The sequence below is a fragment of the Chinchilla lanigera genome, unplaced genomic scaffold (assembly GCF_000276665.1).
Source record: "Chinchilla lanigera isolate Chin_1 unplaced genomic scaffold, ChiLan1.0 scaffold00068, whole genome shotgun sequence".
NCBI lineage: Eukaryota > Metazoa > Chordata > Mammalia > Rodentia > Chinchillidae > Chinchilla > Chinchilla lanigera.
In genome coordinates this window covers 3,134,083-3,145,182 of record NW_004955469.1, presented here as the reverse complement: position 1 = coordinate 3,145,182, position 11,100 = coordinate 3,134,083, and the positions used below count along the sequence as shown (strand labels likewise).

General features: G+C 54.1%; 1 protein-coding gene across 1 annotated transcript in view; it reads right to left on the bottom strand.

Annotated features, from left to right (window-relative positions):
* Gdf7 (growth differentiation factor 7) overlaps positions 1-10,828 on the bottom strand; it is a 14,823-nt gene extending 3,995 nt beyond the window's left edge. Inside the window, exons 1-3 of the mRNA XM_013522564.1 lie at positions 10,379-10,828; positions 913-1,032; positions 191-673 (exon numbers count right to left, since the gene is read on the bottom strand). Of these exons, the coding sequence (XP_013378018.1) occupies positions 191-673; positions 913-1,032; positions 10,379-10,828 (1,053 nt within the window). The remainder of the gene's footprint in view (positions 1-190; positions 674-912; positions 1,033-10,378) is intronic.
* Positions 10,829-11,100: the final 272 nt, after the last annotated feature.

Here is an 11,100-nt window from a genome sequence, read left to right as displayed (position 1 = left end):
CGACAGGCGCTCAGCAGCCAGAGGCACAGCGCGGCAGCGGCGCTCAGGTCCATGGGCTCCGCGGGCCGGGCGGGCGGGCGGCGCGGGCTCCGTGGCTCCGGGAAGTCCCCCGGCGCCTTTTGAACATAGTGTTTAATAATGGGGGAAGTGTGCGCAGCGAGCCGCGGCCCCCCCTCCTCTCCCACCTCACCCCACCTCCTCCCGACGCCCGGAGCAGCGCCCCCTGCTGAACGCTCTGGCAGCGCCGCGCCCCCTCTCCCTGGCCTCGCGGAGTCGGGGGCCCGGGCCTCCCCCAACACCACAGCTCCTCGCCCCCACTCTCGCCGGCCCGAGGCTCCCGCCAAAAGCCCGTGCTCCCATCACAGCTGGTGCCCCGCCTCCGGTCCCCAGGCGCCGGATCCCCGCGGCCGCCCGGGCGCAACCAGACGCGCACTGCGGGTTCGAGACTCAGGCCGCAGCGCAGCGGCCCCGCCTCCGACCCACTCCTCCGCGCAGAAACGCCCCCCTTCAGCGCTCTGGTCCGGTAAGGCCGCGGAAGCCACATGTGGGGAGGAGGGAGAGTTCGCCCACGGTCCCGGCGTCCCTGCGCACCGGAGGCCACCAGGACGCGCTGCGCAGCCACAAAGGCGCGTTCTCGGTCACAGTTTCGGGTATCCCCTGTCCTACTGCAACCCTAAAGAATTGGAGCAGAGGGCCAGAGGCAGATGGACGTGGACAAACCATCGAACAGGAAAGGATCCAATCGCTTTAAGGAGTTGAGGAATTCCAAAGGCAGCTCGGCAGCTCGGGGCGATGAGGGTACTTCCGCACATGGAGTGGAGCCCCGCGTTCTCCTGTCCTACACGTCACAAGTGGCGACCTTCCATACCTCCCCTTTCTTCAGGGTGACCCTGGCTGACGGAAACCAACTACCGGTATGTGTTCTGCCGCGGCCAGAAGCCAGGAGGGTGACAGTGTGCCTGGTGGAGCCCAGGTGCACAGGCTAGAGGTGGGTGGAGGGGGCGCTCGGGCCGCCCACAGCAAGGGAAGATCCTGCAAGGGGACAAGCAGAGAAGTGAGATTGCTCAGCAGACAACCTCCCTGAGTCTAGACAACAGCAGGTCGAAGTACCTGGCCGTGTGGATCCCCAAAGAAGTTTCCTTTTCTCTAACATTGCATTGCTCACGGAACTTCAAATCTAAACTTGGGCGGTGCGTCTGTGACCACTTTGAGATGGTGATCAGCGTGAGCAGAATACCATAGCGCACGCAGCCGCGTGGGTGCCAACACTCTCTGGGTGGCCCACACACTGACCCACAGAAGAGGCCCGGGACAAGCTCCAGAGTCCACTGAATCGCCGCTTCCTCCCAAGCGAATTACTCCAGCACTGCTGCACCGGTGCTGGCTCCACTGTGGCTTTGAGCCACTAAACTCAAGATGGTTTGGGGTTGGAGAAAGAGGCCTGGTGACCAGGTTGGAGGAGAACGGTCCATCAGTAGTGAGAGCGTCTAAGCTGGGAGGGGTGGTCTGGATGCCCACCCGGGGTCCTCAGGGAGCTAGAACCAGCAGGCCTGGGGCACAGGCCCAGCTGAGATGCTGACAGTGTTGCCTTAGCACACCCTGGCGAGGGACGGAGGTCACAGGTTCCAGGACGCAAGGGCTGTGTAGGATCTGGCAGAAGATACACACACACTGGCCAGCCAGGCTCTCTCCGCTGCAGCCTGTGCTGGGTCCTTTCCAGGGCAGTCTCTTCAGCTTTGGTTTGGGGTGTTTTCCGGATCAGCTCCACAGTGATTGCACAAACACCTGGGAGCCCTATACTAGGTCTCATTTGGCCTTAACCTGCACCAGCAAGTCCCTTCCTTATCTTGATTGTCCTTAACCATAAAGGAGAGTGGAGGAGGCCTGGCACAACCTTGGCACAGTGGGTGACAAACAGGTTTGTTGATTACACCAGGACACTGCTTCCTGAGGCCACGTTGGGGCTGAGGAAGCAGGGATGAGCTGTTGTCCCTTTCTGTCCTCTGTGGGAGCAGACTTCTTAGCTTTTTTGAGACCAAGTTTCCTCATCTGTAAAATGGGAAGACTCACCTTAGGAAGTTTATGTGTGGCTAGGATACAGGCTAGCACAGAGGAGGCCCAGTTGCCCAGTCCCCATCTGTGTTCTGAGTGCTAGGGTGACCAGGGCAGAGGTTATGGGGCCTGGGAGGCTTTGGAGGGGACTGCCTGCAGGTGACTGGTGCTACTGACCGGGACCTAACCTCCTACCTGTGTTTTTTTGTGCCATGAAGGCAACCATTGATCCATCCATCCCTGCCTCCATCCGTCCCTCCCTCCTACCAGTCATGTCTTCTTTCAGGTAAATTCTTATTGCCAGACTCTCTGCAGGAGATGTGGGTTCAGTAATGTGCAGGACAGATGCATATAGCCTTGGGTGGACAGGAGAAATAATAAACAGCAAGTACAGTGTGCTGTTAGGTGGTTCCCAGTAATCTGATGGAAGCCAGGGCCAGGAGGGCAGGCTGTGACCAGCAGGGAACTGAGCCCAGAGAGAAGGAAGGGTGGAGGGTGTGAGGGTCATGCCTGGCTCCCTCCCTCCACCCTAACTAATGACATTAGCCATTTGTTACCTGCCCACTGCTTTACACAGCTCCTGCATTTCATTGATACAGCTGCCGTATCCTGTGAGGGAGAGATTATCATTTCCATTGTATAGGTGAATTGGGTCAAAAAGAAGTTTAGCTCCTTGCTCGAGGTCATGTGGAGATTGGCAGAGCCTGGATCCCAACAGTCTCTGCCCATTCCTCAGCTTCCTCTGGCCCCCTGATGGGAGGGTGAGGGGCCTTGGGCCACTGACTTTCTCCCCCAGTCCCAGCAGAAGTACAGTGCTCCCACATTCCCTCCCGAGCTCCCTGGAAGATTCTCTGCAGAGAAAGGAACCCTGGGGTTTCTTAGCCAATCATGAAAGTGTCCCCAGTGGACACCTTCCTGCCACTGCTTTCAGCTGGGAGCTTGCAGCGCCTACCATGGACGAGTCTGTCCTATCAGGGCCTGTCTGTGATTGGGACCCCTAAAAGTCCCACATGGACATCCACAGCCCGTGAATGCACACCCATCTGCAGTGGAGATCAACTGCACACTCTCACCGAATGGATCTGATGTGCAGCCCTCCAGACTCCAGCAGTGTCTCAGACAGCAGAAGTGAGCCTGGCTCCAACAGCCAGGGTAGCGGGAGATGCCAGGTTGGGGTATTGGTTCTTCCCTGGGCTGAGCCAGGTGAGGTCCCACATTCCCACCTCCAGACCTTTCTCTTGGGAGCACTTTGTAATGCATCCTCCCCTGCAGAAGCCGTTGGCTTTCTCTCTGAACACCAAGTCCTGGATTCCATCATAGAAACCCAGGATGTGGAAGAAGCTGTGGGGTTGTGCAGACTGAGTTTGGTGCCATGCCTGAGTCATAACAAAGTGTTTGCTTTATTGTTTACATCCTCACAGAGTCAGGAGCTCCCTGTCCCAGTCTTCTCATAGCCTGGTGTGAGGCAGCCGTGCATTCTGCACCTGTGTGAGCCACGTCTCAAAGGCATCCTTCACCGTGGAGTAACATGTCACCTAGGTTACTTACTTCGAAGTTAGAAGTTAGATTTGCATCCTGCCAGCTGGACAGAGCCAGCCCCCTTAGGCATAGATCCTGCCCCTTAAAGCTGTTCTTGGATCCTACCAGCTACAACCAGGTAGTGATGACCCTCAGATCCTAGGACTTGGACACCCAAACAGTGGCTCCACGTGTGATGACCAGAAGTGACCTGCCCTGCAGCCCACATTGTGCACATGGGGAAGTCAATCTCCAGCAGAGGGAACTGATGAGCAGCCTGTCATGTGGCATGACAGCCATGCAGTATCCAGGTTCTTTCTGTGAGTCTGGACTCCAATAGTCTCAGCTTAGCTCTGCACATGGCACGTGCAGGTGAAGTGTGCCAGGCATCAGACTATGTCCTGTCCCCTGCTGAGAGTGCTGGGCCCCTGAGCCAGTCACTAATTTAAACTCAGAGCATGCCTCTTCTTGGGCTGCAAGTCTGCCCTTCCTGGCTTTAGACCCCCAGATGATCTCATGTCACCAAGGGCCTGCCCATGCCAGGTAGAGAAGGAGGGGATGGAGTCTATCCTGTGTGGATGAACCACGGCCCTATGGAAGCTGGAGAGAGGGCTGGGGGAGGAGGCTGGGTTAGGTCTCACTGGGAGGGTGGGAGAGGGAAGGTGGTGACCACAGCCCTCGGAAGCATCTATAGGGCTTCTCTCTATTTAGCTATGCTGGGCTCCGATCAGCCCTCAGCCCAGAGATGGACTGCAAGCCTCTCTCCAGAAAGACCTGGAGTAGCAGAGAAGGGTAATAAGATTCCAGCAGGCTCAGCTCAGCCCCTATAATGCCCAGGACTGGGCTTCCTCAGACTCAAGGAATTTCCCATGCTCAAGCCCTAGCTGCAATACCCAGGTTACCCCTGGCAACAGCTCTGGCATCCAGGCCTGCAGGGGATGTCTCAGAGCCCTTGGGTTAGGAACAAATGGCAGTAGGCTGCCATCTGCTGGTCACAGGTTGTAGCAGCGCCCCCGTGAGGCTGAGCTCCCTGGCTCCAGGGTTACCAGGACCAGGACAGTCAGGAACGAGGCTCAGGAGCAAGGGTCAGGACCCTACAGCGACCAAGCTTAGCTGGTGCTGTAAGGTGGCTTGGGAGATGAGATGATCACACACCTCCACTAAGTCAAGAAGAAGACTACTGTCCAGGGTCACGGTGAGGATCTGGCTTCCTGACTACCTTTGTGCTGGCTTTGTGCTCTTATCTCCATGGACTTGCTTAACCCCGTGAGTGGGACAGGAAGGCCAACTTATGTGCCAAAGAGTAAATGAAGGAAAGCAGGGACAGTCCTTCCCTCAGGGCCTGGTTCGTTTAATGGTGGCTTTTATTGTTTCCTGGTAAGTCCTGATCTGACTACTAAAAGGCTAGTTCATCTCACCTCTCCATCTAATCTCTGGGTGGCCACCACCCTTTCAGCAGCACCACTCTGTGGACCGGCCTATCACGACCACCAGTATTCTGAATGTTCTGGAGTTGCATCTCTATTAGATTTTCTTGGAGACCTTCACGGACACATAAGGTTTTAAAAAAATTAGGAATAAAAGAGCTGTGACACTTTCCACATTAATTTGGAATCTCCAGTCCTCAATCTTGGTGTAATAAGCCCAAGGTTTGTGCTCTAGGCAACACAAGATTAAGGGGACAAGACTACCAAGATTTCATCCCTAAGAGACAGGGGAAGGCAGGTGAGGGCAGAGTGGGAGAGACCCCTTCAAAGTCACGTCCTCCTGTCCTCCTGTCCTCCTGTCCTCCTGTCCAGGATGATGTCTCACCGCCAGCTGGAACCAGAAGCTTCTCTGGGTACGCAGAGACATGGGGAGTGTCGCAGCTGGCTGGACTTAACAGGTTGGGTGCGCCATCTCTGGTCCTCTGGCCCATGTGGCAAAAGCATCTATGAAATTCGCCAGCAGAGGAGGGGCACTGACCAAACTGCGGCTGGAGTCTAGGCCATGGCAGCCCTCACTGCCTCCCCACTTCCTAGGCAGCTGACCCACTCGGAATGATGTGTTCCACGGAGCAGAGAACCTTCTGGCTTCTGTCCCCAGGCATCTCTGCTGGCTTGGACAAAGAGCTATGGGACTCTAACCCAAGTGCTTCTCCTGATGGCCATGGACACAAGCCTGGAAGTTAGTACAAATATTGGGTAACAATCAAACTCCAAAAAGTCATCTGTAAATGGCACATGAAACAATGAGAGGGCACTTTATAAATCTCTCAGGTTAACAAAGCTGAAAAAGATACAATCCAATGTGGAGGAGAGTATGGGGGAATGGGCGCTTCCTTACACTCTTGGCAAGAATATAAATTTATAGAGTTTTTTTTCCAGGAGCAACTCAACAGCATCAGTATTTTAAAGAAGGAAATGTTTTGTCCTGGCACTTTCACTTGTAGAAATGTAATTTAATTTACAAGTATACTTGTATACATGGTGATAAATATATAAGGATTAAAACAAAACTTGAGGTCATAGTAAAAACTGGAAATGTCCATAATGGCATTGGATACAGTAAGGGTGGAATCAGTGATGCAGTGACACTGTGGACCTCTGCTGTCCTGCTGTAAGAGGAGTCAAGTTGCACGCACAGTGTGCAAAGGTACCACGATGTATGGCACCCAGATACAGGGTGCCAGGGGACAGGGTGGCAAAGACGACTCTCGGCCGTGTACACCAAAGGAAGGCCACTTTGATGGATTTGGGTCTGTTACCTGTCACTGTGGCGGGTGTGCATCTGTTACTGCCTGCCGTCCCCCGGAATCTTTCCCTCTCCTTTCGGGTTATATATTACATGTTAAATCAATAAACCCTCTGTAGAGCTCTTCATTACCAGGTATCAAAACAAACTCATTCTGCCTGCAGTCTAGGACTGGAAATAGGAATGACAGGTCCTGAGAATAAAATAGAGATTCCATAAGCAAATAACAGTGCTTGAAATATTTAGACTATAACAACAGTGACAACTTCAGAGAAAGGAGAAATGAATTGTTCAGCAAAAATTACCAATGAGTGGTACTAGGTAGTTCATTAAATATCAATGGAAAACTGACCCTTATCTCATAACATAAACTAAATTAATTCCTGGTTAATCAAGTGATGATAGAGATTGAAACTTTGACGAGCATACTTGGAGGAAACATAAATATTTATACAGTCGGACAAGGAATACTTTTCTAAGTATAATTTCACTGTCAAAAACAAGAGTAATGTCCACACCTGAAACTTCATAAAAATCTTAAAACATATATGTAAAAAATCCAAAGCACAGAACGGAGCTTGACCAAAACATCAAACTTGGTGTTGTGAGTCCCAGTGGACAATGGCATCACGGGCCCTGAGTATGATTCCCCAGGGTAGCACTCCTGCCAACAGTCCGGCCACATCTGAGAGAAGCAGTTAAGACAACCTCAAGCCAATTCTGCACCATGGACTTGGACTCTGCAAATATGTCAACATCATGAAAGATGAAAAAGCCTGGGAAACAGTTTTAAAATAAAGGGGACTCAAAGGACAAGGTTACTAACACAAGATAGGGCCCTCAATTCCATCTTGATTGAGGGAGGGGAGGGGGATGGGGAGGCAGGAAGCAGTTGTAAATAAAAGTCCTTGTTGGGGCAGCGGGAGGAACTGGAGTGTGGGCTGCACATCGGGTAGCAGTATGGCATCCACCTCTGCTCGCTGCTTTGCAGTTACGCAGGAGCATTCTCTTGTTCTAAGGAGATAGCTGCTGGAGTAGAAGACAGGGCCCTGCTATTACAGCTAACTCTTCAATGCTTCAAGGAAAAACCACCAACAGGGAGACACAGAGAGAGGTGGGTGGGGGAGAGAAGATGAAGCGAACAGCACAGGAGAAGGTGCAGGACCTGTGAATGTGCTGCCCAGCCCCTCCCGGCAGACACACCCAGGACTGGAGCTCGGGTCCCCAGTCACTGGCAGCTGAGTCTGCTCAGTCCCTGAGGAGAGCTATGCTGAAGCAGGCTGCCTCCAGCAGCAGGACTTGAGAAAAGGTTGGTCCCAAAGGGCCACCCAGGTCCACAGCGCCCAGGTCTCTGTGTGAGGGCAGTGGCTCTGCAGGTTCTCGCTAGGTCACTCAGGGCCTGTTCCGCCCACTCCAGGCCATGGGAACCCAGACAGGGTCACCTAGGAGCACTCTGACTTTCCTGTGAGTTTCAAACCTTTGTGGAATAAAGATTGAAGCAGAAAATAGTTTTTTCTCCCTCTTCCTATTTCCTAGATTTTCTATGATGAGCATGCAGTCTTCCCCCTTCAGAATCGAGCCCCTGGAAGCTGGTGCCTCCCTCACTTCCACTGCTCTCCGCCTCCTCCTCCTCCTCCTCCTCCTCTTCCTCTTCCTTCCTCCCTCTTCCTCCTCCTCCCTCCCCCTCCTCCCTCCCCCTGCCCCTCCCCCTCCTCTTCCTCCTCTTCCTGGCCCCTGGGACCCTCCTACCCTCCAAGTGGCGAAGACTTTTCTCTCTGAAAAGCTCCTCATCCCAGCCAACCTTCCACCACAGTCCTAAACCTTCTGTACATTTTGTTGTGAAACCTAGTTTTAGCAGAGCCCTGCTAAAGAGAGTTGGCCAGTAATCTCACCCTCTGCATCCATCCACACTCCATGCCTGAGCGGTTCCTCACGGTCACATCTGCAAGGGACGGCTGATCGCTGGGCTGTCTTCAGCAGGCACCTGCTGGCCGGCTTAGCCAGAGTCCCCAGCTCCTGATGTTTCTCCTTACTCATCTTCCACCCCTGGAACCTGCAGGTTCCTTGGCAGTAAATCCCCACCTGTCTGTGCTGCTTGCAGGCCAAGCCCTGTTCTCTACTGAGGCCTCTTCCCCCTGACTGACTGCAGCTGTCTGCACGACCTGTGTTGACCACTCTACTTCTCTGCAGCTCTGCTACCTCTTCAGCGCCTCCTGGTCTTCCTGGAGGAAGGTCTGGGGTTGTTGATTCACCCCAGTGCCCTTTGCTTTAGATCCTGACAGCCCACCCCCCTGCTTCTCCATTAAGTGTTAAACCCTTCTCAAGGCACAGGAGGCCTCCCAGGCAGGCTCTGGACAGCCTCTGCCACCTTCTCCCTGTGGTCCCCACTTGCCCTTCACTCCAGCTCCCCAAGCTGGCTGTGGTTCTCTCAAGATACCTGGGTTTGTACCATTGCAGAGAACACACTATGTCCCTCCCTCCCCTCTCTGCTTCCCCAACCATCCGTATCCACAGGGAGTAGTGTTCATGTCAACCACCACAGAAGTCATTCACAGCTATACCAGCAGGGAATCCAGTGCAGACAACTCAGCAAGGTGGCTCAGGCACTCATGCAAGAAGTCTGGAGAACGAGTCCAGGGCTGGGTGTGGTAGTTCGTATGCCAGCAGGTCCCAGGCTCTTCCATTCTTAACATGGAGGACCCAAACTCAAGAGCCTCATGTTTGCAAGATGGCTGCTGTGTCTCCAGTGTTAAGAAATCAGGGAAGGGACAAAAAGTTTTCTTCTAGCGAAGTAGACCCTACACAAGAAAAAAAATACATGTATATATATGCGAGAATTGTATCACATGTCCCCTTCTAAGCACAAGAAAACTTGTTGCACCTTCTGGCCCTACAGCAATGAAACAGGAGGAAAGTGGCTTTAGGCAGCTGACCTACAGCACCTGCCATCCATTTCATCTTGCTTCAGTTACATTTAATTTACAGCAGTGCCCTGCATTAAAGGTTTCTATTATGCCCATTTCTCCAATGAGAAAGCCAAGGGTCCATGATAACAGCCACTTTCCCATGACCCGGGTATGGCACTGGCTCTTTCCGGGAGAACCCCTTGTATGTCCCAAACCCAGGCTGATCCTTATGTTCCCTGTCTCTGTGGTGCACCACAGCCCCCCACAAGGCCTACATCCTTGTCACAATCCCCAGCTGCCCAGGAGTCACCTGGGAGCCCACTGGACACACTTGTCTCCTTCTGAAATCCCAGGGTGAGCTGGGTTATGGACCCAGAACTGTGTCCCTTAGTACCATCCGAGTGACAAGCAGGGGGTGGTCATGGTCCATGGGGAGGTGCACAGACCCCTGGAGTTCTCAATCATCACATCAGAGGACAGAGCTAAACAGCAGACCCCCTCCCAAAACCCACTCTGCTAGAAACAAGGGAAATATTGGCTCCCAGCAAGGCACAGGTCCCCCTGTGCAGGTGTGGGCATCTCTAACTGACCACACTGCCCTGAGGCCAAGCAGGTTCCCCAGCGGAGAAGAGCCCGGGGTTCTCCTCCCAGGGCAGTGAGAGAGGAGGAAGAGAAAATCTTCTGCAATGTGGTTTTTGTTACCACAGCTTCAACCATGGAAAGGGCTGCTCCAGTCAAGCAGGAAGCAGAAAATATCAGATTCAGACCCCACATTCCACACATTGTATACAATTATGTGCTGGAGCCGCATCAGGCCACGAAGAGTCCACGGAGGCAGAGGATGGGATTGCAGCCGAGGACTGGGTGCCCCTTTTGTGGAAATCCAGTTGTGTTCTTGGTGGGCACGAGGTGTTCCAAGGCCCCTGGGATATACACGGGTCACAGCCTGGGTGGCCTGCCTAGGACTGGCTCCAGCATCCAGGCGAGGGCCCTCCTCTGCTCTCCCAGCCTCGTGATGGCTCTCCAGGAGCTCACGCAGGAGTCTCACTACTCTCAGCTCAGACAGCTTCCTTTCTCAGCCTGCCTGTCGTCTGGGGTCCAGAGCCTCAGGCTCAAGTGCCTCTAGGTTCCCAGGCCCTCAAAGCCCATTTGCTCAAACACGGATTCACCAGAACTGTGCTCTTCTCCAAGTGCTCTGTCACCGAAAAGGACATGTCTTGGTTACATTCTTGTTGCTGGGCCAAAGTGTCTGACCACAGGTTGAGAAGTTTATCTGGCTCACAGTTGCAGAGGTTCAGTCCGTAGTCGGCTGGCTCCAGGCAGGTGGTGTGGCAGAGGGCACGCGGAGTCTTAAACTCGGTGCACCAGGTGCTCCGGCCCAGCTGCTGCCTCTCTGCTGATTCCCAACACGTTCTTCCTGTCGCTAGGGCTTTGCAGATTCTCCTACTCTCTTCTTCCCACGCCTGTTTCTTCGGGGCTTTGATGACCCCCCTTTGGAAGTACTGTGTAAGGGCAAGAGGCTCTGTTCTCCTCCCGCAGACTGGGGCCTGGTGTGGGCGGGTCTGTTCCCTTCTCCAGGCCCCCAACCCAGCTGCTCTCTGAGGTAAACTGGTCCCCATAGGCGCCCCCCGCCAGCCCAGGTGGGAACCCAGAGGCTGAGGGCAAGAGGGAGGCTGGGCACCGGGCAGGGACGCTGGAGGCGGCCGCACAGAGCCCTGGCTTCGCAGATGTTTGAGTGAATAAATGGAAAGACCATGAGGGAACGCGCAGGGTGCTGTGCACAGGATCAGCAATTGAAAGAGCAGAGTTCGGTCCCCTCCGTGGCTAAGCATTAGCGCCACAAATGCCAATGAGAGTCCCCACGCCCGGGATGCGCTGCCTCCAGGCGAGG